The sequence below is a fragment of the Hyperolius riggenbachi genome, chromosome 1, assembly GCF_040937935.1.
Source record: "Hyperolius riggenbachi isolate aHypRig1 chromosome 1, aHypRig1.pri, whole genome shotgun sequence".
Taxonomy (NCBI): Eukaryota; Metazoa; Chordata; class Amphibia; order Anura; family Hyperoliidae; genus Hyperolius; species Hyperolius riggenbachi.
The window spans coordinates 519,986,895-520,014,114 of record NC_090646.1 but is presented as its reverse complement, the minus strand read 5'-3'; the positions used below and the strand labels follow the sequence as shown (position 1 = coordinate 520,014,114).

General features: G+C 43.6%; 1 protein-coding gene and 1 long non-coding RNA gene across 2 annotated transcripts; one reads left to right on the top strand and one right to left on the bottom strand.

The window, feature by feature from the left end:
* The first annotated feature begins 5,202 nt into the window (after window positions 1-5,202).
* ARPC3 (actin related protein 2/3 complex subunit 3) lies at window positions 5,203-21,485 on the top strand. Its single transcript, XM_068245313.1, has 7 exons — window positions 5,203-5,312; window positions 10,882-10,981; window positions 13,560-13,636; window positions 16,427-16,495; window positions 18,829-18,955; window positions 20,177-20,271; window positions 21,142-21,485. The coding sequence occupies exons 1-7, from the start codon at window positions 5,307-5,309 to the stop codon at window positions 21,202-21,204; spliced, it is 537 nt and encodes a 178-aa protein (XP_068101414.1). The 5' UTR covers window positions 5,203-5,306; the 3' UTR covers window positions 21,205-21,485.
* Window positions 18,202-27,049, bottom strand: LOC137524876 (uncharacterized). Its single transcript, XR_011022801.1, has 3 exons — window positions 26,947-27,049; window positions 22,744-22,868; window positions 18,202-18,728 (listed from the first exon to the last, which is right to left on the bottom strand). It is a non-coding gene; the product is annotated as an uncharacterized lncRNA (long non-coding RNA).
* Window positions 27,050-27,220: the final 171 nt, after the last annotated feature.

The window sequence follows — 27,220 nt, the reverse complement described above, 5'->3', positions numbered from 1 at the left end:
AATTGAGTTTCAGAAAACAAATTTCATCTGTAGTTAAATCTTCCTTCTTTCATCTGAAGAACATTGCAAAGATTAAACATCTGATTCCCCCAGAGGATCTTCAAACCCTAGTCCACGCCTTCATCACATCACGGCTGGACTACTGCAATGCCCTTTATGCTGGCCTCCCCAAAAAAGACCTGCGTCGCCTGCAATTAGTGCAGAATGCTGCTGCCAGATTGCTAACAAACCAGCCTCGCCACTGTCACATTACACCGATCCTTCGCTCACTGCACTGGCTACCAGTAGAATGGAGAATACTCTTCAAGATTGGACTGCTGACATTCAAATCCCTGCACAATCTGGGCCCTGGATACATGAAGGACTTGCTGAAGCTGCACCACACCTCTCACAACCTCAGATCAGCAAGTTCTATAAACTTGGTCACTCCCAGAGTGCACCTCAAAAAATCTGGAGACAGAGCCTTCTGTCATGCTGCCCCTACTCTTTGGAACTCCCTACCACACCCAGTAAAGACAGCACCATCCCTGGAGCTATTCAAATCCAGACTGAAAAGCCACCTGTTAAGCCTGGCATTTCCAGATTTATAAAATTCTTCCTCTGTACCACGATGGTCGGAGCCATGCTTATGCGCTTTGAGTCCCACGGGAGAAAAGCGCTTTACAAATGTTATTTGTTGTTGTTGTTGTTGTTGTCTTGGTGTACGAAACATGATCGAGTTCAAAGTAACATTGGGGCTGTTCTTGACTTCTTGCAGGAAGGTCTAGAGATGAATCTAGCCTTAAGTACCTTGAAAGTCCAATGCTCAGCCTTGTCAATTTTGTTGGACAGACCATTAGCACAGGAAAAATTAGTTAAAGATTTTTTCCGGGCAGTTCAAAGATCCACTCCTATTAAACAGAAGGATATTCCTCAATGGGATTTATCCCTAGTTCTAAACGTTCTAACCAGAGCGCCCTTTGAGCCTCTAGATGACATTGAACTAAAATTTTTGACGCTAAAAGTAGCTTTTTTGGTCGCCATTACTTCGGCTAGAAGGTTGGGCGATCTTCAGGCCCTTTCGATTAAGGATCCTTTTTTGACTGTTTTTCCAGATAAAATTGTATTACGTCTAGATCCAAATTATTTGCCCAAGGTCTCCTCAGATTTCCACAGATCCCAGAATATAGTCCTTCCTTCTTTCTGTGATAATCCTTCTTGTACAAAAGAACAAGAATTCCATTGCTTAGACGTCAGGAGGGCCCTTCTATCATATCTAGCCAGGACTAGAGAGTTTAGAAGATCATCACATTTATTTGTATTATTTATGGGGAAGAATAAAGGTCAGCAAGCTTCAAAACAAACTATTGCTAGGTGGTTATGTGAGGCTATTTCTCTCGCTTATAAGACTTCAGACTCCACTCCACCATCCAACATAAAGGCACACTCCACCCGATCAATGTCTACGTCATGGGCAGAGAGAGCAGGCGCTACAGTCCAGCAGATATGTCAAGCGGCAACTTGGGCGAGTTCTTCCACTTTCATCAAAAATTATAGAGTGGACGTTCTGTCTCAGCAGGATTTGTCGTTTGGCAGGAAAGTGCTTCAGGCTGTAGTCCCTCCCTAGGTGGGTATTTACTTTGGTATCCCTCCAGAGGGTGTACCAGCTGATGAATATGAGAAAGCACCAGTTAGTCTTACCGGTAACGGTGTTTCTGTTCAGCAGCTGGTACACCGTCTACTACCCAACCCTATTCTGTCGCATTTCCTTGTACCTATGTCTGTTTATTAGTGGGTCACTTGGAGGTGCTTCGCTCCTCCCCTTTTTTCCTGGTGTTCGGGCTTTTTTACTTTATATACACTGGGGATTAGGGGAGGGTGGGAGCTTTTTATACTTTACTTCTGTGTTTCCCCAGGACTGGGCGGAGCCATTCCTCCAGAGGGTGTACCGGCTGCTGAACAGAAACACCGTTACCGGTAAGACTAACTGGTGCTTTCAAAATTTTCCAATCCAAATCGGATATCCGACCTCAGTATCCGGGGTATCCAGCTGGATTCGGATATCTGGATAGAAAACCCGGAAGTGGCCATTAACCCTCCTGGCAGCTGCGCAGGAGGATTTCTCAGGCCCTGCTGGGCCAATTTGCATAATTTTTTTTTTCCTTGCTACACGCAGCTAGCACTTTGGGTTAAATATAGGTGGTATCAGCACAGCAGCAGTGGCCTGTGGCACCCTGGCAGTGTGAGCAGCACAGGTAGCAGGAGCAGGGCAATGCAGCAGGTGTAACATCTGCCAGGAGCATGCCGGACTTTGCACGTGGCACTTGGCACGCAGAGGAGAAGACACTAACTGTCACACTGGCACTGCTCAGCAGCACAGCAGTTCTGTAGTAAGCTAACACGATAGTACTACTACTCTAACAACTACTAGCACTGACTGCAGTACTACAGTACTAACTACACAATAACACAGTAATCCTAATCCCTAACCTATACTGTAGCTAGCTAAGGCTAATAGCTGGCCTGGTCTGTGCACAGCACACACACAGACACATAGCAGCTGTAGCACACACTCTGACTGTCACAATGAAATCAAGCTAATTATTAACAATAGTGTAGTGATAGTGAAGGGGTTAATCACTGAACAGCTTTAGGTTTATCACTGTATCCAGCACTTGGTAGGCCAGCAGCACTGGAGCATGTGTCTGTGTGAGCATTCACAAGCTAGGACGATATTTCTCATCATGGCATCCCTCATTATACAGGGGGGCTGGCCAGGGTTCCTTTCTGTGATTGGGTGCCAGGGCTTAGGGTGCATACACACATCAGACTATAGTCTTTGGAAAATGAAAGATCACAGACCAATCTTACTCCCCTTCATGTAGTATGAGAGCATTTCTACACAGTCTATTCTATGGCGCTGAACTCCCCATCAGAAAAAATCTTTGCAAGATGCTGCACACAAACATGCTGTACAGACACAAAAGATCGGTATCTGCAAAAGATCTGTTCCTGCCAAAGATCCGTTCCTGCAAATTGCATTCATAGTCTGAGATCTGCAGATCAGCGTACACACCTTGTTTAACTGACATTCATCTGCAGATCAGATCCACCAGGATGGATTTTCAGATCTGCAGATGATTGACTGATCTGCAGATGAATGTCAGTTAAACAAGGTGTGTATGATGATCTGCAGATCTCATAGACTATGAATGCAATTTGCAGGAAGGGATCTTTTGCAGATACTGATCTTTTGTGTCTGTACAGCATCTTGCAAAGATTTTTTCTGATTGGGAGTTCAGCTCCATAGAAAAGACTGTGAAGTATGGCTCTCATACTACATGAAGGGTGGTAAGATTGGTCTGTGATCTTTCATTTTCCAAAGACTATAGTCTAATGTGTTTATGCACCTTTATGCTTCATACACACTTGAGATAAAAGTCTTTGGAAAATGTAAGATCACAGACCAATTTTACCCCCTTTCATGTAGTATGAGAGCCATACTCTACACAGTCTATTCTATGGAGCTGCACTCCCCATCAGATAAAATCTTTGCAAGATGCTGCACACAAAGATGCCCGTACACACTCAAAAGATCATTATCTGCAAAAGATCTGTTCCTGCAAAAAATCCATTCCTGCAAAATGCATACATAGTCTATGAGATCTGCAGATCCTCATACACACTTGGTTTAACAGACTTCATCTGCATATCTGGCAATCATCTGCAGATCTGAAGATCCATCCTGGTGGATCTGATCTGCAGATGATCTGCAGATGATTGTCTGTTAAACCAAGTGTGTATGAGGATCTGCAGATCTCATAGACTATGAATGCATTTTGGCCATACGATCCCTCTGATCAGATTCGATCAGAGAGGGATCTATCTGTTGGTCGAATCTGATGGCAAATCGACCAGTGTATGGCCACCTTCAAGCTAAATACCACCAGCAGATATGGACAGATGGATCAGGGATTGCTGCCAAAGAACGATCATTTCCCTGATCCATCTGGCTGAATCTGCAATCGTTGTGCGTGGCGGTTGAACGATCAATTGTGTAGATGATGGTTTACATGATTGTGGCAAAAACCTGCGCAAGTCAATGAGGAATGTAAAGATCCTAAATGACTCGTTCAAAAACAAATTATTGCCATAGGTGTTGTTAGAAATCATTCATTAAGAAATCGTTTTTATTGGGCACTGCTACTGCCTAGTGAATGCAGGGTCGGACTGGGCCACAGTAGTACAGTTTTTTCCCTCTGTGGGCCCCCCTCCAGGTCTCTGGTGCCCCCCTCCCCTCCTTGTCTGACAGAGCTCCAATTGCTGCCTGCAGCACAAAAATTCTCTTCTCAGTGCTGTAATCACTCATGCTGAGAACAGTGGCGTAGCTAAGGAGCTGTAGGCCTCGATGCAAATTTTACAATGGGGCCCCCCAAGCACTCTATACATAACAATTGATCCGACGCACCAAAACCTGCCAATAGCAACTACAGTGTCAGAGGTGCAAGAAGGGGATGGGAAATAGCGTGTTAATGATTACCACTGTTCAAAGTATCTATAGAAGTGATTATTATGAGCAAAGGACCAATAGAGAGGTAATACTGTAGTTGAGGGAGGGCCCTTCGGGGCCCCTTTGGCCCATGGGCCCCGATGTGGTCGTAACCTCTGCAACTTCTGCGGTCGCAACCTCTGCAAAGTAGGACATTACTTTATATTGAAGGAGGGGACTCTATGCAAAGTTTTGCTGGGCAGCAGTGTCTCTGAATTACAGTGCTGCTAAGATCATGTACATTTGGCCCTGTCCATAATACATCATGACCACGCCCACCTTCTGGTGCATGGTCACGCCCATTTTTCACCGCAATCATGGGATGTGTGGGCCCCAGGTTGAAATTTCTTTGGTGGGCCCCCAGTGTCCCAGTCCGACCCTGAGTGAATGCGCTCTGGTGGCTGCCTTGCAAGCAGTTTGAGTCCAACAAGAGAAAACCACTATACAAATATTGGAATTATTATTATGTCCAAATCCAGAGTTGTATGAAAGTAAATATTTTTTTATGAACTCCCCTGTCCATCCGCCTTCTGTCAGACTATCCAGCAGGCGAGCATCGCCGCTGATCTATAATGGCTGGCTAGGCGCCATCTAGCGGACTTCAATCAGAAATCGCTATTCTATACATTTTGTTAGGTGTTGCTGCCCCTTGTGGTTACCGGCAGCACTGCTACTCCTACGGCCACTTCCTGCTTTAGACGCCCAGGGTGGGACTGCGGAAGTATCGTTCAACATCGCCTGACTGTAGCTCCCCTCTCCTGCTCCGCATACCGACATCATGCCGGTAAGTGTCTCCGCGGCATGTCGCTGCTCTGCCGCTCTCATCCGGGTCGGGATCCGCCAGCTCCGGCTAACCCGGTTCTCTCCCATAGGAAGTGCCGGGTGAGGCCCGGTGATAAAAATGTCTTGCGTAAGATATACAATTTTATTGTATTCCCTGTTTTATAAAGCAGCCGGTGCGGCGCCTTGTATACTCCGGGCAGAGTTGTGTGGATGGAGCTCACACCGGCGGTGTATAGACTGACTGCACTCCATAGCTGTCATGGAACGCCTTCTTCATGTGACAGATAATAAGAGTATACTGGATAAATATGCAATAAATAGCTGCGAGCCGCACACCAGTGATTCCAGAGGTTCTATATTGTTACACCTGGAACGGATGAGGCTGAGTACAGCAATGATCTGGTATTGCTGCCTCCTGTGTGTGACATCTCAAGTGCCTCTGTGTAGTGCTAATGATTGGTAATTGGATTGCAGTGTGGCACTTTTTAGGTGTGGATGGTTGTATGAAGATACATACAGCCCAAGCAGCAGAAGTGGAGGCAAAAAGGGAACATGATGTGTCGGCCAGGAAGTGCCATTTGCAATGTTCCTGTTCATTAGAAAGCTGCAAGATGCAGTTTCACATACAGTAAAACACAAAATTATTTTAGTTTTTGTATTCAACCAAACAAAATTACCAGTGGTTTAGCAAATTAGTCAATATTGCTATCTTTTCTCATACTTCAACATAATCTCGAAATATGGAAACCTAACTGACTTCTCTCACTGCAATCAGGAATGGGCCTGTACCAATCTATAGTACAACTGTGCAGGTAGAAATTGCTGCTAGTGTGGCACATAATGGCAGCAGTTTTAAAGGCGCTAGTCTACTTTAGGGGACAGTTCTCCAACCACAGCACCCTCTACAGCACAACGTTTTGGCCAAATACTATGGGCGTAGTTTACTATAACCTATTGGAAACCTAGCAGTTTGAGAGGCTGCTGTCCACCCAATCACTCTAGCTGAATTTTCCTATGAGGTTTCCTGCTTGGTCCACTAAAGTAGACTAACGTTATTTTAAATGGTTGGACTCTATTCACAAAACGTCTCATAAATGACTTATTTATCACCTAAAGGTGGCCACTAACTGTCCAATTTCTAGCGAAAAATCGTTTGGGCGATCAGAAATTCTGATCGGACGAAAGATCGTTCACTACACCATCAACTAACCAATCTTTGCTTCCTATCTATCACGACCACCAAGAAAATCCAAATTTTCGTTCGACGAAAATTCATTCGGGCGACATTTTTTCCACTCGTTCATAATCGATTGTGTCCACCAATGGAGATTTACAACCAATCCGATCAGAATTTCTGATCGCTCGAACGATTTTTCGCTAGAAATTGGACCGTTAGTGGCCAGCTTAAAGAGACTCTGAAGCGAGAATAAATCTCGCTTCAGATCTCATAAATAGCAGGGGCACGTGTGCCCCTGCTAAACCGCCGCTATAGCGCGGCTTAACGGGGGTCCCTTCACCCCCAAAACGACCACTGCGACACTTGGTCGCAGATTTGGTCGTGATTTATTGCTTCCTGGAGGCAGGGCTAACGGCTGCAGCCCTGCCTCCAGTCGCGTCTATAAGCGGCGCATCACCGCCTCTCCCCCGCCCCTCTCAGTGAAGGAAGACTGAGAGGGGCGGGGGAGAGGCGGAGATACGCGCTGACAGACGCGCGTGGGGCAGGGCTGCGGCGGCTAGCCCTGCCCCAACCAGGAAGCGCTCCCCGGGTGTATCGAGGGGGATTTGGGGGTGAAGGGACCCCCATTAAGCCGCGCTATAGCGGCGTTTTAGCAGGGGCACACGTGCCCCTGCTATTTGAGGTCTGAAGCGAGATTTATTCTCGCTTCAGACTCTCTTAAAGTGATAAAAATAACCTTTTTATTTACAAGCAAAATAATCACTCAAAGTAAGTTGTTCCTGATTAACTTCATTTCAATATTACTTTTCTTACCTTAATTATATTATATTTTTGCTCTTTGGGAGCTTAAAAATGTAATGTAGATAAGGTGAAAACGGGTGAAAAAGCTTTGTGAATCATGCCCATTGGAGACCACTAGAACTAGAGATTTGTAGCTGCTTCAAAACTCACATAACATAGCTCTGTAGTCTTTCAGGTGTTAAAGAGAACCCGAGGTGGGTTTGAAGAATATTATCTGCATACAGAGGCTGGATCTGCCTATACAGTCCAGCCTCTGTTGCTATTCCAAACCCCCCTAAGGTCCCCCTGCACTCTGCAATCCCTCATAAATCACAGCCACGCTGCTGACAAACAGCTTGTCAGAGCTGGCTGTGTTTATCTCTATAGTGTCAGTCTGCTGCTCTCCCCGCCTCCTGCAGAACTCCAGTCCCCGCCTGCATCCCTTCCCTCCCTGCTGATTGGAGGGAAGGGGCAGGGACTGGAGCTATGCAGGAGGCGGGGGAGCAGCTGAGACTGACACTACAGATGTAAACACAGCCTCACAGCACGGCTGTGATTTATGAGGGATTGCAGAGTGCAGGGGGACCTTAGTGGGGTTTGGGATAGCAACAGAGCCTGGGCTGTATAGGCAGATCCAGCCTCTGTATGAAGATAACATTCTTTAAACACACCCTGGGTTCTCTTTGAAGGAGTCCTTCGCCTGTCAGCTTTCTGCAGTTCATGCAGTACATAAAAGCTCGTTGCTGGATTCAGTTTCTTAAACACGATCTCCAAGCGGTGCACATGTTGCACTTACTGTTTGAGGCATTCTTTTAAATCCATTTAGGAGAATAAGTACAGATTCACACAGGAGTATGTAGTTATTGCTGTACATGGACTGTCCAACAATATTAAACATGATGTGTGACACGTACCCTTATAACGGCTGAGAGACTGAGTCAAGCATGTGAACCTAGCAATGTCCATCAGGCAGGTACACATACTCAAAACGGCGCAGGGAAATTTGGGCGCACCATCTGCCGCCATAGGCTGTAATGTGAATTGTGGCTATAGAAGTGCGCACACAGTAATTTGAGTGCTGTCAAAAAACGAATCCCAGATTACTTTTAGGTGGTATGGCTGCAGAAATATTTCGGGGGATTATATTAAAGTTCCCACTGAGCATGCGTTTTACTCGGTGAGGAAGGCAGCTTCCGGGCAGCACGATCAGACATTATACTGTCACAGTATGTCTTTTCAGTATGCTTTAGCTTTCCTCCACTTCCTATCCTAAGAACGCTGAAAAACATAATGGTGACTTAATCTGACAGTCAATACCATTGCTATCCTATAGACACTATGGCCAAAAAAGGGAAAGATTTTGGTATGTTTTCTCCTCAGTCACAGCTGTATTGGGCAGCAGGTCCCCATCAGGAACCAGTGGTATAAGTGAGGGCGAGTTAGATTCTTCCAAAAGTACTTTATTATACTGTATTGACCATTGTTAGGGACTCCCGTTTTCCTTCCACATCGCAAAATACAAAAAGTTTATTGGCTCTCCCTCTCCACAAAACTTGCCTAAAGCCTCATTTACACGGTACAATTTTCTGTCAGATCGGATCTAATATACTAGGTACACAGTATGAGATTTTCTAGCAGATTTACTGTCAGATCAATTATTTCCAACATGTCTGATCATTTTCCGATCGATTTCCGATAGGAATGAATAGAAAACTTTCGGAAATCAGATCGGACATGTTGGAAATAATCGATCTGACAGTAAATCTGCCAAAGAATCTCATAGTGTGTACCTAGCAATAGACGTATCTATTAATTTCCAACCAGTCCAATCGGATTTTGCGATAGTTTTTGGGTACTTATTAAAGGAAAATATATTCACTCCAATGTGCTTGGGAGTCACTCAGACCCTGCCAAAGATCCATTATGCTGAATCTTTAGACACCATTTACATACCGTACACACTGAAGATTTTCACCTGAGAAAGTCTTCATTGGCGGACTCGGCTGAGTTTAATCTAACGTGTGTACGTAGTCCCCAATTTCATGAGACATTCCTTGGTCCATCCATCTTGTATGATGGATGAAATACCAAGAGTGAACTGTCTTATCTGTTCAGTTTCTTGGAGATCAGGTTGGCACTGGAAGTGGTTGCATAGTGCATAAAAAACATGCTTACTTCCTCAATGCATGTGCTGCATCATTCTATAATCATTTCACAGCACAGCTGTACAGCAATCTCCCACTACCCTCTCAGGTCTGTGCTTCACCACAACTCCAATAGAAGCAAAAAAAAAAAAAAACCTACATTTGCCTTCTTAAAACAAGGTCTTTAAAGGATACCAGAGCCCAAATGAGCTGCTCTGATGCTCCCCGCTTCCCCTGTTCTCCATTTTGCCCCCACCGCTGCCTGTAATTGCCCTACGGCCCGGTCTTCCGGTCAGCTTGGTCGTGCATCAGTGCGCCTGGCCGGGCTGCACAGGTACTACAGTACGCGAGCGCTCTGCACATGCGTGTGACATCATTGCGTGCTTTAGAACACATGCAGCCGGGCCAGTGCCTATGATACGTGACCAAGCCGACTGGAAGACAGGGCAGGAGAAAATTACAGGTACCGGAGAGGGCAGAATGGAGAACGGGGGGAGCGGTGCGCATCAGGACAGCTCACCATACATGCCTGCTACCCCTGTTTCTCATTTTCATTTGGGCTCTGGTAGCCTTTAAGCCCCTTATACATTCCCAGTGGTTCTGGGACACATTGAGCTAACTGGGTATTCCATAGCACAAATGTTATAGGGGTACCATAGTGACCTACAGTAGACATAAACCGGTATATGCTAGGTACACGCGATCCAATTTTGTTAGATTTCCATGCCCGATCCAATTTTTTTTTCCCTACATGTCCGATTTAATTTCGATCAATTTCCGTTCACTTCTATAAAAATCGATTGGAAAATCGGTTGTGTTGGAAAAAATTGATCTGGCGGGCTAATATAACATAAAATTGTGTGTACAGTGGCATAGCTAAGGAGCTATGGGCTCCGTTTTTTTTTTTTACATGGGGCCCCCCAAGCACTCTATGCATAATAATCGATACCGCGCACCAAAACCTGCTACTATTTAAAACATTTATAGAAGTGATTGTGACCAACACAGGGCAATAAAGAGCTAATATTGTGCTTGAGGGAGGGCCCCTCTGACCCAAGGGCCTGATGCGGTCGCTACCTCTGCAACCCCTACTGCTACGCCACTGCATGTGTACCTAGCATAAAGGTATAGAGTCACATCTGCAAGAATTAGTTTGTTCTACCACTCGCTGCCTGCCGCAGAAGCCAGTTATCTCTTGTAGTGTCATGCTACCTATAGTCTGTGTGAAGTTGTAGTCAAATAATTGATTATATCTATACTGTAGTCTAGTAGCTGTATGTGCCTAGTTCAGCTTGCACTGTAACCTAGCTTCTGTCTTTTTTCTTTACATTTTACGTTGCATTCCATTTACTTGTGAATTGTATAATGCAAAATATATGATAAAATCCTGGGTACATGACGAGGGGGATCTGAACTCCTCTGACATGTTTGGCCCTTGAAATGCTTATATGATTTATGCTTTTATTCAGGCCTACCACTCCATGTTAATGGAATCTGACACAAAGTTAACAGGAAACATGGCATTGCTGCCAATCAGGAGCCAGTTCAAAGGACCCGCCCCCAGAGAAAGTAAGTACTGGAAGGCATTTCAAACTTTTCATTCACATTCCTGTTCCAGACCTTCTTCAAGTTCCTGCTCGCTTGCGGGATAGTTTTTTTTCTCAAGCAGTTGTATGTCTAAGGTGTGATAAACAGGTAGTGTTTTTTTCTTTTCAGTCAGTACTTTAAAAATGGCTAAAAAGCATTTATATGTAGGTGCTTGTGAAAAGTAAATATATTATAGATTGTCCAGTCATACAGCTCTGTGAATGTTATGAACATACATTATACAAATGCTAACATGCTTTCCTCCAGAAGGATAAGTAAATGGTCTGGATTGGTTATCTCTTCAGTGGTCCTGGTCCCAGTCTTCCCTTTGGAGGCTGTTTATAGTCATTATCTTGCATATCTGCCCCTATTTTTGGTCCTTGTGATAACATTATATGATTATTGATAATCATTTATAAAGTGCCAACATATTCTGTGGTGCTGTAAGTAAGAAATAGACATGGAGTACATAATAGTACAGACAATGGTATACACCAACATACAAAATGTAAGTTTGCAAGGGCAGGGGCCTCCTCCTAGTGTTTCTTATTTTGCTGTAGTTTACCATATGAATGTGTACCAATTTTAGTGATATCTCAATCCACACATTAACTACCGGTATGTATGTATTTGTACAGTACTTGTATTACCGGATTTCATTACTGTACAGTGTCTTGAACTTTTTGTATATTTGTTCTGTAATATTTGTTTTGTACTATGTACAGTGCTGCAGAAGATGTGGCGCTATATAAATAAAATAATAATAATAATAATAATAATAATAATAATAATAATAATAATTGCTCTGCAATAACCAGCCAATGCCAATCAGTCAGTGGGAAGGACAGGTGGAAGTGGTGTGTGAATAACTAGCGCATAGATTTGTAGCATATGAAGCCATACAAAGTCCGATCAATCATATCTCCATCAATTTTGACCTAGAATTGATCAAAAGTATCGATAGGACAGAAATTTTCCATTGATCGATGGGGTGTAGTGTTGCACTGCATCGAACAGTACAGCGATGTGGTTCACTCGATTTTCAAGCTGTTTCCTGATGAAATCTATTGAAAATCGATGTGCTGTGTGTGGAAGGAATTGATCACTCTTTGGTCAGAATCTGATTAAATTGTGATCGATTGGATAGGCACTTTGGCTTATAATCAGCTGTGTATGGCTCCCTGAGATAAGGGAATTTTTATTTTATAGTTAGTCACAAGTCAGATTTGTGTTGCTCTGAGGGTCACAAGACAATATGCTGTATGTCTGTAAAACTGACTTTTATTGGGTTGGGGTTTAAGTTAGTGGGTGCTTTGTGTGGTTTAAGCTGGTGTTGTTGTTTTTTTTTTGTGTCCAACTTTAAGAACATTTTAAAAAATATCTATATTTGCACTTTATATAGATAATAGGATAACAGAGGTGCCAACAGTATAAAAAACACTAAAAGAACTTAAAAACCCATCTTGGTAATAGAGGAGGTAGTGGTGGATTTACCTCCTCCAAGCAGAACATACGACTGTGGATTTTCAGTCAAAACAATTTTATTGGATACTCCAAATAAAGTGCAACGCGTTTCTTGGGATACAAACCCGCTTCATCAGGCAACAACAGATAGGAGTAAATAGCATCTGCCAGTATCAACGCTGAGCCTTCAGTATAGTTAGCCAGGTATAGTGTACTTAGGTGTGGGTGCCTTCAGGATAGTTAGCCAGGTATAGTGTAGTTAGGTGTAGGGGCCTTCAGTATAGTTAGCCCGGTATAATGTAGTTAGGTGTAGGTGCCTATAGGATAGTTAGCCAGGTATAGTGTAGTTAGGTGTGGGTGCCTTCAGGATAGTTAGCCAGGTATAGTGTAGTTAGGTGTGGGTGCCTTCAGGATAGTTAGCCAGGTATAGTGTAGTTAGGTGTAGGGGCCTTCAGTATAGTTAGCCCGGTATAATGTAGTTAGGCGTAGGTGCCTATAGGATAGTTAGCCAGGTATAGTGTAGTTAGGTGTACTTGCCTTCAGAATAGTTAGCCAGGTATAGTGTAGTTAGGTGTAGGGGCCTTCAGTATAGTTAGCCAGGTATAGTGTAGTTAGGCGTAGGTGCCACTTACCTCCCTCCAGTTCCAGCGGCGGTGTCTGGGGCTCCTCCTGGTCTCCCCTCCTTCAGCCGTGCTGCCTAGAGTGCAGATCGGCGGTTAAATTAACATTCCGGCAGCTATGACGTCGCGGCGTCCTCCGCTGCCTTCTAATTGGCCGGCAGCAGAATCTGATAGCTGCCGGCTGCAAAATTTAACATGACGCGGCCTCGATCTACCAAATACGTGGTCGCGATCTACCGGTAGATCGTGATCGACCTATTGGGCACCTCTGTACTACACTATATTGGGCTCTTGGTGTTCTCTCTTTTTCCTCATATTTGCACTTTAAATTTGTAATTTCCAAGGCATTCAGACCGCTACAGCCAAAAGGATGAAATCCTATCTAACACTGTACAACACAATGCTGTATGCTATATTTTATAGCGAGAAGCAATATCCATTCGTTCAATAGCTCTTTCTTTTTTTTTGTTTTTTAGCCAAAGATAACGATATTATTGATGAAGCTATTTATTATTTCAAGGCCAATGTTTTTTTCAAAAATTATGAAATTAAGGTAAGTCATTTATTATGTGAGCTGTGCAATATTATTGTTCTAGCGTATTGACCCTTTTTTTAATGTGTGCTGCAGTGCCTTATTTTTTTTTCTTCCCTCAAAGCAGAGCGGTGCAGAGAGTGCTTGGTAGTTACCGGGTCCGCTCTCCTCCACCACCACCGGGATAAGCTCTTCTCTTCAATCACTGAGCGGCACTGTAACACTGACATCATCCTCTGGGTCCTGATCACACGATATGACGTGACCGGAACCCGGAGGAGGTTGTCAACATTACAGAGCCAATCTCCTCTTCCACCACTGAGCTGCGCTGTAACGCTGACATCCTCCTTCGGGGCCCACTTACGTGTCCTATCCTGATCGGGGACCCGGAGGAGGATGTTGGCATTACAGCGCTGCTCAGTGGTGGAAGAGGAAAGAGCCGATCCTGTGCCTGAATCAGGTAAATGTAAAGCGCACCCTGTCGCTCTGCATTAGGCAGCCTGAGATTAGCCGGCTGCGGCTTAGTCATTCATCTGCTACAAAGTGTGGCTTTCTCTATCTCTGCTACTTGTATTCTCCTTTAAATAAGATACACAAATGATTGAATAGGATCCTAAGAAGCTTGGTGTACCTGAGCTGAGTGTACCATCGGGGCCGCACGGCTCCTCTTATACATTCATGGCCTCGCAGTAGCTACTGAGCCTGCCTACGCAGTAAGCCGGAGCCATGGGCTCTGTGTTACTGCGCATACATGGGCAGGCTTGAGCCACGTAGCCATGATATGGAGAGTAGCCACGCTCACCAACCGGGGACACCGGACCACCGAGGGAAGCCTCACTAGTATCCTGAGGCTTCCCTCTCTTAATGGTAAGTATCTGTTTTTTAACACGAGCTTTGCCTCGGGTTCATTTTAATAGGCCAATAAGGTAGTTTAAGCTGAACTCACGATTTAAAGAGAACCTGTCAGGTAAAAAGGTGCCTAAGCTAACAGTGCTACAATTCAGGTGCAGTGTGGTGCCTTCTAGTACCTTCACTCTTCTTTAGACTGACGTGTGAGCCCAGGAAACCCTCAAGACATGCGTTGTATACAGAAGCACAGTGAGTAAGGGCCCGTTTCCACTAGGGCCGGATCTGCAGCTTCCCCGCATGCGAGCTGGAGGGGGAATGCTGCCTATTTGGGCAATGGCTTGCCATCTGAATCGCATTACAGTTCGAATCTGGACTGCAAGCTGCAGTTTACCGCAGCATGCATCTGAATCCTATTCCCTATAGCCGTGCATGGCAAGGCTACAGGGATTCGGATGCATACTCGCATTACTGCAAGTGCTCAGTGGAAACCAGCCAAACACTGAATCTACAATGCAGGCTCTAGACATTAGGCATGGAGTTTGCACTTTGCTCCATGTTTATGCAGGTCTCTCGAGTACTTTAGATTCAATTCTAAATACATGCTGGTAGGTTAACTGACCCTCACCAGAAAAACAGAAAGCCCCGTTCTGCATTAGGGAATTAGATTGGAAGGTACTTTGAGGGATATGGGCATAGTAGATTTTCATTGTGCTTCTTAAAGTGCTGTGAAAAATGTGTGAATGCTATTTATACATGTAAAAGAAGAATAAGAGCACCTCAAATATTTCCTGACTATGTGCAGCACGCCAGTCAGTAGCCCCAGCTCAATATTTTACCTAATTGAAAACCTTTCGACAACCAGTGTGCACCTAGCTGGTGTTAAAATGCTACAAAGTACTGCACCACAAAGCCTGCTTTGTACAACAATACTGGGATCTCTTTACTAACCAAACTAAGGAGACCAGAGTGATACTTTTTTTTTCTGAGTTCTGAAATTGGTCACAAATGCAGAGTAAATATATACCACATATTAATTCAGTGATCCGGCAGCTGCCTGTCCCCGAATTACATCTCCCTCTGAGTTGCGACTACTCGGAGGGGGAATAGTATTTACCGCTGCCGGGGAGTTTAGTAGCAGCGGGGAGCGCTGTCATTCAGCTTGCCCTGTGCCGAACTGCCCGGCACCGGGAGGAGATGTTCCCATTCACTACAAGCAGGTGGCCACCCCAGACTCTTGTTAATACTAATACCCAATCTAATAACCATAGACTTACATAATTTTTATAGATGTAAATTATAGCTTTTCTTGACTGGCCTAAACCTCTACAAATGTGAATTTCATATCTTAAAGGTACCCTGAAGTGAGAGGGATATGGAGGCTGACATATTTATTAAAACATTAAACAATGCACATTGCCTGGCTGTCTTGCTGATCCTCTGTTTCTAATACTTTTAGCCATAGATCCTGAACAGAGCATGGAGATCAGGGGTTTCTGACAAGATTAGCTTGATACTTGTTTCAGGTGCGTGTGATTCAAGCACTACTGCAGCCAAAGAGATCAGCAGGACCACCAGGCAACTGGTATTGTTTGAAAAGAAATACACTTGGCAGCCTTTATATACCTAGTTTCAGATTCCACTCATCCTTTAACTTCAGGTTTAAAATAAGTCAGTTTTCTTGCACCTGTACAACGAATCCAGATTCCACAAGGTGGTCTGCAGGCTCACCAGTTGTGCTTGAAGAGTTGAGCAATGTGATGATGTAATCACACTATCCCACCTGAGATATGAGTTCTGCTGGAAAGACTTGTGCAGATAGTCATTAGGGGGACTCCTTTTACAGTGTTTTTTTTTGTTGTTGTTGCAGTGAGGAAAAGTTTGTAGCGAAAATGCTTTCCTTTTTGCTTTCTCTTGCTGGTATGCTTATAGAGTGAGTTTCTAAATGTGTGCTTTTTATTTTAGAATGAAGCTGACCGGACATTAATATATATTACTTTATACATCTCTGAATGCTTAAAAAAACTGCAAAAGGTGAGCTGTACATTGATATACACACAATGATGTTTTACTGGGGTATGTGTGGGCACCTGCAGTTTATATTTGGTGTATCATCATACTACAGGGGTGTCCAAACTTTTTTTTTTTTTTTTTTAAGGAGTTACAGATTTAGTGATGTGAAAGTGTCAGAGGGTCATCAGCGCCTGTTAAGGTGGCCACACACGATACAATAAAATGATCTGATTTTAGATAAATATGATTGGATCTCCTGAAAATATCAAAAGGTGTTTTTTTTTTTTGTTTTTTTTTTTTTTTTTCAAAATCCAATCGGATTTCCGGTTTATTGTTTCCGATTTCAAACAAGCCGGAATGCTGGACATTTTTCTTCAATTTTTCTAAAGACTGTATGGTGTGTGTTTTGTCAATTTATTAATATACACAGCCTAGCAATTTTCTCAGTTTCCAACCATTTTTATCATAATTGGGGAGTAATTGAACATATGTGTTTTGGTACATTGGTCAGATTTTTGAAATGTTACAATCAGTCGGAAAAATTTATTGCAATTCTTGAATTGAACAGATATTTTAAAATATTGTATGGTGTGTGGCCACCTTTAGTTAGATGCGAGTTGGCCAAGTCGCACACTACCGCACATAACAATCATACAAAACTATCTTTGGAGCCTGCAGGGCTAGGGGTCTGAAATTTGGCACAGACATAGATTCGGGAGGGGGGGAGAAATACTTCGCTGTAGGAGGCATGGTTGACCAGATTTAATGAATGGGGTTTCCTGTGAACAGTGTAGATGCCAAAAACAAGCACTAAATGACACTGCATATAATTATGATGGGGAACTGCAGTGGAGGATGGCACGCTAGTCTACATTGTGCCGCGCCACGCCCCCTGAATTGCCTATTCATGTGGGCGGGCCAATCATCACAGGGAGCTGTAGGTAAAGAGCGGCCCTCTACATTGTGGTTGGCCACGCCCCACAGATTACTTTTACTCATTTGGGCATGACAATCATCACAGGGCGCAGCTGCGCAGGGTGGCTCTCAACATCTTGGCAGCTGCAGAACAAAATTAAGGGGGAAGATGCGGGCTGTGTAGTATTTGACTTCGAGCCGTGATTGGCCCATGGGCTGGACTTTGGACATGCCTGTCATACTTGGTTATTAAAAGGTTTCTTACCTTTACACCAGGGACATTGTCATTTTTATGCAAAATAGTCAGGTGTACAAACTAATAAGTGTATTTAGTAAGTTGGCTTAATTCTAGAGTAGACTTTGTAAACGTGCAGAAGCTGAGGATTTGAAAAAACATGGATAAAATGTATTTGTGGCCAGACAGCTGTTGGCTAAGGGAATGAGTACTAAGAGATATAGTAAATGGATCATATTTAAAATGGGAAGTTGTGAACAGTGGGGTCCCACAAGAGTCTGTACTAGGTCCAATTCTTTTCAACTTAGTAATTAGTGACTTAGTGGATGGAATACAGACTAATATTGCCATTTTTGCAGAACATGCAAAATTATCATCACTAAGCAGGATAGTGATATACTACAGAATGTTTTTGACAGCATGGCTATATGGGTAGGCATATGGCAGATGACATTTGATGTTGATCAATGTAAGGTCATGCATCTTGGATTTGCCAATGCCAGTTGCGTTATACCAAATCAACTAAATGGGATAAAGCTGAGAACATCTGATTTGAAGACAGACTTAGGAATAATGGTTTATAGCAAGTTAACCAGCTTTATTCAGTGCCAGCAGCAGCTAAAGTAAATTAAGATTGAGGGTTGCATAGAACTATAAATGAAATCACAAAATACCAGTGTACTAATCCCTCTGTATATATCATTTGAGAGGCAGCATCTGGAGTATGATACAGTTTTGGGCATCACACTATAGGAAGGACATTGATCATCAGTAAGGGGCTCTTCATAGTCAGAGGGGTTAAAATGTTGAACATCTTAATAGTTACTGCAAAAACTGTAGTTGCATTTACAATGGCTTGGATACTTTCCTTATGCTAGGAATACCCCAATACCACCAAAGTAAATCTGCCAAAAAACTTGTTGAGTATTCCCAGCATTACATTGAATTGGCATCAACTACTATGATTGCTAGATGTGGGGAGATGATAACTTGGTGCAGGGAAGGAGTTTCTGCCCTTGTGGCTTTTCTTTCCTGGATTGAGGTGCATTGAGGCTGAAGAGGTTGAATTTGACGGATGCTTGTGTTCTTCTCCAGCCTAGATAACTGTAACAATATGACACAACATCTTTGATATATCAGTGCAAGCTGTCATTTTCTCAATTGATTTTGAATTTTGTTTAACTTTTAATTTATTTTGAATTAGTGCACTTCTAAAGGCCAAGGAGAAAAGGAGATGTACACACTGGGGATTACAAATTTCCCAATCCCAGGAGAACCAGGATTCCCCCTCAATGCCATGTATGTGAAACCAGCCAACAAGCAGGAGGATGGTAAGGCTGGGAAAGGTGGCTGGTTTATAGCCAGATCTTTGTAACAGATGTTGGGGGATGCCAGGAGATTGACTAAGGCCTCGTTCACATCATTTAGCGCAGATGGCTGTGCGATCGGAACGCAACGCGTCCAATCGCACGCCATCTGCGCTCCTATGCGCTGCAGATCCCATTCATTACAATGAATGGGATCTGCGCTGCGATTCACAAAAATGCGTGCAGTACGCGATAGCGCAATCGCGCTGCCACGCAGCGCATATGATGGGAACGGTAGAAGGGCTGTCTATGCCCTTCTACCGTTCTTGCGTGTCGCACACTATACGCGCTGCCAAAATGCGCATGGCAGCGCGTATAGTCTGAACGAGGCCTAAAGGTGCGTTCCTGCATCCAGTCCTGATTGGCCCATTTTACCACTTCCATGTAGTGTGATAGCTTACCTATACAATGTTCAAATTATTCAAAATATGTTGGCCCTCATACTACATGGATGTGATAATGTTCGCCAAACAAGATTGGATGTTTGTATTCACCTTCAGGCTAGGTTCACACTCGCCGTGGATAGTGACAGTGCATTCGTAGTCACCCTCCATGGAAAGTGCCTATGGTGTCACCCTCCTTGGAGTAATTGTACTGCATTGTACCTTGCACTGGTCATGTCATGACAGCATTGTCTGGTATCCAGGAAAGTCATGGATGCTGCGAGTTTGCATCCTGGCATTGCAATGCACAGAACACTGGGCGTACCACACATCAGCACATCTGAATAGATCCTATGTTTACTGCAGGATCGGTCAAGATGCCCATTGTGGTCCATTCTGTGAATTGGACAGTTTTCGGTGCTAGTGTGAACCAGCCCTAAAATTCATATTAAGGCTTTGAGTACATGGGCATTTATTTTGCATTTGTACTGCATTTCTAAAGCACAATGAAAGCATCTCAAATGCATATAAAGATTCATCAGAGATCTTATAGAGCAGCATTGACCTATATGAAAAGGCTGTGTTTGGATTGTATTGGGTGTTTCCAAACAGCTGACAGGTTTGATGCCATATTTTGTTTTTCCAGATGGTCTCTGTGCACCTCCTGTCCCTGCTGTTTGTGTGGTCTCCAGCTTAATGAAGCCTGTGTTCCCTGCATTGGCTGCAGTATGAGAGCGTTACCAATACTGCAGCAGTTGCACCACCTTGTTGCTAATGTGCTTTTGCTCTCTCTTTGCTGTAGAGGTGATGAGGGCCTACCTGCAGCAGCTGAGACAGGAGACAGGACTGCGGCTGTGTGAAAAGGTGTTTGACCCTCAGACTGACAAGCCCAGTAAGGTAAGCAAGCAGCCAGTCCAACCTGCAGCCATCATTTTGCAATTCTACTACCCTCATGTGGATGTCTATATTTTATGGTTAATTTTGGACCTTTAGAACTTTATCTACTTAACAAAAAAGAACGACCATATGTGTGGTCGATGTTAGTTGACTCCAGGAAAAAACAAACAAACCTTAAACTGCATTTTTCACTTGCCCAAAGTGTTTGCCATTTTCAGTAAACAAGGAGCTTTGAGTGCACGTCTCATCCAGTCATCCAGTGTGCACAGACAGCACTATTTCACTTCTGAAGCCTGCTTGTCACCTGAGTGGTTGTTATGATCACTTATTGTGCAGTGAGGTTGCAGTTTCAGGAAGCTGCAAGGCTGAGAAAGGAAATGATGGTGGCACTTGCCTGCCGTACAGTGATGATGCAGTCATCTGGCTGAGCAGAGATACAAATCTATTGGAAAGTGAAACCGTTCAAATGCTTGTATTTTAACTTTAGAATAAGTGGGGTATTTTAAAGCCCAATTCTTGAAAATAGTTTTCCAGTTTTCATCCCTTTACCCTAGTCTACAGTTAGAGCTCATACATTACCTATGGAGGTCTTCAGCTTTGGGGATTATGTGACACTCCCCACATTACAAGTGGGCTTGTCTGTCTTTTCTGGCAGCAGCTAATGCCACCCCAGTTGCTGCTCCATCTCTTTTCCATGAGAAAGTCTAGAAGGGAGGGCGTAGTTGCTGCACCCCTTCCTACAACGTGGTGCTGATTCTACAAACTGCATCCTCCATTTGCTAGTTAGTCAGAACACTTTTCAGTTCCACTTATTTCTATATGTGTGCAGCAGTATAATCTCAGTGATAATGTGGTGTGTTTTTGTTTCAGTGGTGGATGTGCTTTGTGAAGAAACAGTTTATGAACAAATCCCTGTCTGGCCCTGGACAGTGAAGCTGTAGAACATGGAGGGTGGAGAACTTCAGCATCATTCAGTTCAGTCTTGAAAAAAAAAATCTTTTATACTGTGTTGTAATATGACTGGCCATAGCCAAATCGGGAAATCTGGTATTGGGAGGAATATTCCATGTTAAGCTGGTGCTTAATAAAAGTGATAATGCTTTTCTTGATTGTTTGCCTTGTGGGTTAATGCTTTGCCTGTATCTCCACTGGCTGGAGAGATACCATCACACACCACCTCCTGTATGCTAATAAATAATATACTGCTATCCTGACAGTGTTTTGGTCTCTTGAGTAATCATAGAAGTACACAATTTCAAACCCCAGGCTTAGAGTGGATCCTTGTGTGCATTTTTTTTATTATTATTGCAGGTAAAGTTCCACAGCGAGGGCACTACACTGGATTGGTACTCTTTCAGATGGTCGGCTGAATAGCGTTTTTGTCATCCTGCCTCTTGGCCATGAACACCGCTCGGGTGCTGTGATGTCGCATCTGAGCACCGCAGCGCTCAGTTGCTACGGGGGGTGGGGTGGAAGTTGGATTGGGATGCCACTTTACCTACTGTACCAAACACTAACAAATGTCTGGCCGGTGCACAGGAGCAGCTGACAGGCTGTGCATTCACTGCCCTCAGCCTTCTGTGGCCTTAGTCGCCTCTGTTGAGAGGTTGCTATTTTATGCCTGCATAGTTTTTGGGGGTGTGACTGCTACTATTGCAAAGGCAAGTTGGAGTTCTGTTACCAGAGTTGGGATGAGGAATGTCCAATAAGGGCAAATTGTGGTTATATGAGTGGCACCTCTAGGTTATCAGTACCCCTCTTCTTACATACATTGCTTTTGGTATTCCAGCCTTGCCACACTATAATTTACTTTTGGTGTTCTTTATTTTGTTTCTGGGAGGTTCTTGGAGTGTCCAGATTTATCGCTCACTTTTTCTGACTGCTTACCCAAACAACTGGGCCTTTCTAGTCAGGGAGCAGCAGGCAAAGTTAATGTGACACACATTTCAAAAGGTTATTCTGTATGAATTTCAGTGGTTAAAGTGGATCTTAGTGTCCTTGCATAAAAAAACACCACCTTGTTAACCACTTAAGTACCAGCGGTGCCTGCCCACTAAAGGACCAGAGACAGTTGGTACCAGAAAACTCCAGATACCGATGAATTGCCGCACATACCCACCACAACCGCCATCCACGCCGCACGCCCGGAGCCTCAGGCCACCCACTCTGCAGTTATGTAGCTATGAAGTATATTTTTGCATGAGGTGCCATCCCCTGCGCCCTTTTTCCAGGTGACTTTTTTACATGAATGCGTTTATGGTTACTGATATAATGTACTCTTAAAGTGAACCTACAGTGAAAATAAAATTCTGAAATGACTTTGATAGGAAGTACGGATAATAAATATAACATTGGCATTTTTATTTTCAGTTGTATAGCTTTATTTATACACTCTGTCTTTTAAGCTGTGAAACAAAGCAGAACTTTTTTTGAAATTTCCTACAGCAAAACTTTATCTCAAGTTGTCTCTACCTTTTTTTTCCTAGCTGATCAAGCTTCTACTTGCTCTTCAGAAAACAGGACAGACTTCACAAGCTGTCAAGCTCAGAGAAGTTCTTTGCATAGATAACTCAAGGTTTTTATTAACTCTTCTTGTACTGGAAAAGAAAGGGAATTCACATTGTTTTAGTAGGGCTAGTAGTATATGTGTACAGTATATGTTTCTCACATGTCACTTCAGGTTCACTTTAACAGTAAATGGGAACTGGCCAGAGCTTAATAATGCAGAAAATGGGTAAAGTTGCCATTACTTTGCATCAAAGAGATAAGTATAACCAGTAAGCAAAGCAGCATGTGTGAGCGAGCAGATCTTGTAAAGAGTTGTGCTGGAAGTGGAGAGGAGTCCAGCAGAAGACAAAATATTTTGGAAAAGTGTTATTTACCTCTAACCTTTGAGAGAAAAAAAAATACTGGTACTTAGAGACTATGAAGCGACCCCAAAAAAATGTATTTGATTTGTATGTGTAGTACAGCTAAGAAATAAAAAAGAAGCAGAGACATACAGTAGGTATAATATTGTTTCCAGTATAGGAAGAGGTAAGAAACTACAGTTATCTATGCAAAAGAGCCATTGCGCTCCATGACTTTGAGCTCTGTCTTTTGAAGCTTATTATCTCAAGTGTCTGTAAATGTATTTTATTTTTCTCTGCAGAGAAGGGTTCAAAAGTTCATGTGTTGTTCTATAAAATCAGTTAGAATGCCGAGCAGTGTGTAAACTGTAAATATTAGAGAATGATGTAATGTTATAAAAAAAACTATATAACTGAAAAAAAAGAATATTTTCTCATTGTTTGGGGCTATTATGCTATTGCTACTAATGTTCTAGTAATTATTCGTACTACACAACCAATTCATTATTTATTTATTTTTTTTATTTTTTTTTGCTTCAGTGGCAAGCCTCAGTCTAGAAGCTTCCTGGATAGTCCTGGTGCTCATTGTTCCAGTGTTGGGTTCCTCTAGACATATTTGACAATAACATGCTCTTTTTGGGCATGCTTCTGTCCAAATATGAGCTTCATTGTATTGCGAGCACAAGGTCAGTCTGCACATGTCCAGTAGAACCTGCTTGTGTACAGCTTTTTCCTCTGTGCATCAGCTGGCTTCATTCTGCTGATCATGTATGAACTGTCCTCCCTCATGCCCAGTACAAAGAAACTGGTACTTGGATGGGAGTGTGACCATGGAGAAGGGGAGAAGCGGTGTGCTTAAGGAGGATCTGGGAAGTCCCTGGAGCTTTAAATGGAAATTAAAAGGATACCAGAGCCAAAAGACTCTAGTTAAACAGGCATATACTGTGGGTAAGGTGGTATAAGGAAATACAGCACCTTCCGTTCCCTTCAGTCACTTGCCGTTCTCCTGCAGTAATCCCCGTTCTTTTGACTGACTCGCATAACCTAGCATCCTGCGCTGCAGCTGGGAGCGCTATGCCCAGCAGCAATTTTTGTGTACTGCGCATGCGCAGTAGCCGGGCCAACTTTGTGAGGGTTGCTGCTGCTGGCTGGAGGGACTTGGAAGCATGTCGTGGGCACAGGATGATTCCATTTCCTTTAAGGTGAAAATGTAATACAAGTGAGCATCAAAAATGTCTTATCTTGCCAGGAATATATCCTTACCAGAGTCAGAAATTACATTAAATGATAGTATCTTGGGAAAATTTGTTTTTTTTTCCCAGTCTTATTTTGTATTTAAAAGCTAAACATATAGGTTTGACATTACTATCTTAATTACTTTTTAATTTAGGCTCCACACAGATGAATCTTAAACTACTTACACTGCTCCTACACTAAGACATTTGCCATCTAACTAGTTATCAGTGAGAGTTATACTACAGTCTGATTGCAGGGAACCTGGCATTTAGAGCCGTGAATTCTTAACCCTTAAAGAGACACTGAAGCGAAAAAAAAAAAATGATATAATGAATTGGTTGTGTACTATGAATAATTACTAGAAGATTAGCAGCAAAGAAAATATTCTCATACTTTTGTTTTCAGGTATATAGTGTTTTTTCTAACATTGCATCATTCTATAATATGGCAGATTACACAACATTCTGCATTCAAAATGAGTCTTTCAGAGCAGTCTGTGAAGTAATTACATCTCCTCTAGCAGAGGAAAAGTAAACAGTACAATAACACTTGAGATAATAAAAGTCAGATAACAGCCCTCTCCAAGACTAACTTGGTCGGAGAGCTTAATGGCTTGTTTGCATAGAGATAACAACTGGAGTTTCTCAACTCTTCCTGTACTGGAAACAATTAGACTGATGTATCTGATCTTAATGTTTTATTTCTTAGCTGTACTACACATACAAATCATAATATCATAATTTTTTTTTCGCTTCAGTGTCTCTTTAAGGCTGCCATACACTGGTCAATAGCCACCAGATTGACCAACAGATTCCTCTCTAATTGAATCTGTTCAGAGAGGGATCTATTGGCTGCTCATACACTGCACACAGATTTTGAATCGATTTCAGTTTGAAATCGATTCACAACCTGTGGAGCTGCCTCGCCGCCTCTTCTCCCCCAAGCAAGAAATACATTAGCTTTCCGGCCGATGCGAGTCCCCGGGTCCGTGCTGTCCCTTTCTCTAGCTGACCATCTTCTCTTCACTTCCTCTCCTGAGCAGAAGCTCAAACAGTAGAGGGTGCTCTACTGTTTGAACTTCCCCTTTTCACAGGAGCGGAAGTGAGGAGGTGATGCCAGAAGACCAGCTGGAGAAAGGGAAAGCACGGACCTGGGGACTCGCGCCGGCGGAAAGGTGATGTATTGCTGTAATGGTCGTCACCAAATGGAACGGCGCTAACGACGTGCTCCTGACCCGCCGGTGATTGAGCTAAATTTTCCACCTGGACTGAATCGATTGATTTTAGATGGAAATCAGTTGGTCAGCGTTTGCATTAACTTTCACAGCAGATTCGATCACACCTATCGCACATATATCAGCAGAAAAATCAATGTAGTCTGAGGGGGAAAAAAGAAACACGTGCTAGATCTAAGAAGGATAGGGACTTTGTCTGCACATGTTTATCTCGTGTTACATCTCACTTCAGCTATCCTTTATCTTTGCTATGTATATGTTATGGCCAGAACCCGAAGTCTGCCCACTTCAGGCTCTGGCCGGTCAAAACGAAAAGTGGCTATCTGCAGGCTGCGGCCAATGTGAGAAAGGAATGAAATTCAATTCGATTCCCGGCAGCATAAATGAAGCTTCTCGGCTCTGGCACCTCCCCCTGCCCATCTCCTATTCACCTCCGGCAGCCAGAGACACAGGCATTCCCCTAGAGTCGGTTGACGCAGCAGGGAAGCAGAGCGGGAACGCTTGGAGACATTGCTTCTGCCAGCACCTGCTCTGCAGGAACTAATGGCAGGATTCCCTGCCACGACGATCGACTCTGGGGGCTTGCGTGTGTGTCACTGGCTGCCAGCGGTGTATAGGAGGGGGGCAGGGGGAGGAGCCAGCATCATTTCTCACATTGCCGCCAGTGTAATCTAATTGACTCTAATTCGTTTCTCACATTGGCCGCAATGAGACGGCCACTTCTAGTTTTGACTGACCAGACTTACACATGTGCTGGTCTTTGCAATCCCAAAAAAAAAGTTCAGCTTTAGCTCCCTGCCTATATCATCTACAAGTGCAAATTCATTGTCCGCTTAAGGTACACTAAGGGCCCGTTTCCACTATCGCGAATCTGCATGTGTTCCTGCATGCAGATTCGCACAGCCAATACAAGTGGATGGGCCTGTTTCCACTTGTCATTTTTCCTGAGCGTTTTTCTGCACGGCAGAACCCTCAGAATTCACCTGCGTGTGGAATGCATGCGAATCGTCGCTAATGTATTTAATAGGGAAATCGCCTGCGGCTTTGGTATGCGAATTTTCATGCGAATTCGCATGGAAATCAACACCGGCACTGCCATGGTTAAATTCGCATACAGCATCATTCATGCGAATTCGCATGAAAATTCCCATCCGCATGTGAATTTTTACTGCGGTGATTCGTACCGCACAAGTGGAAACGCGCCCTGATAGATTTGCAGCAGATTCAACCATCAGATAGATTTGTCAGGTCGAATCTGACAGGCATCTATGATCTCTGCCACACACTAGGAACAGATTTACAGTAGATTTCAGAATGAAATTATTTAAAAAAAATCGAGATAAATGAATTATTCACCATTAGAGCTAATGCAACCCTATGGGCCATCGCTTTGCTGCCAGCAGCAGATCGACCTAGATTTTCCATCCTGCCAGATAGATAAAATCGATCATTCGGTGGCTGAAATCCATCAGTGTATGAGCCCCTTTATGGTGAACATTTAGCCATGCCTCCCCAAAATCCTTGGCAGTCTAGGGGTTCCAGGGCTTTCCTCCTTTATTGAATACTTGTGTTTCTGTTGCTCCATTCTGCTTGGCGGCAAAGTCCCCTAGGCTCACTCTGCATGAAGGAT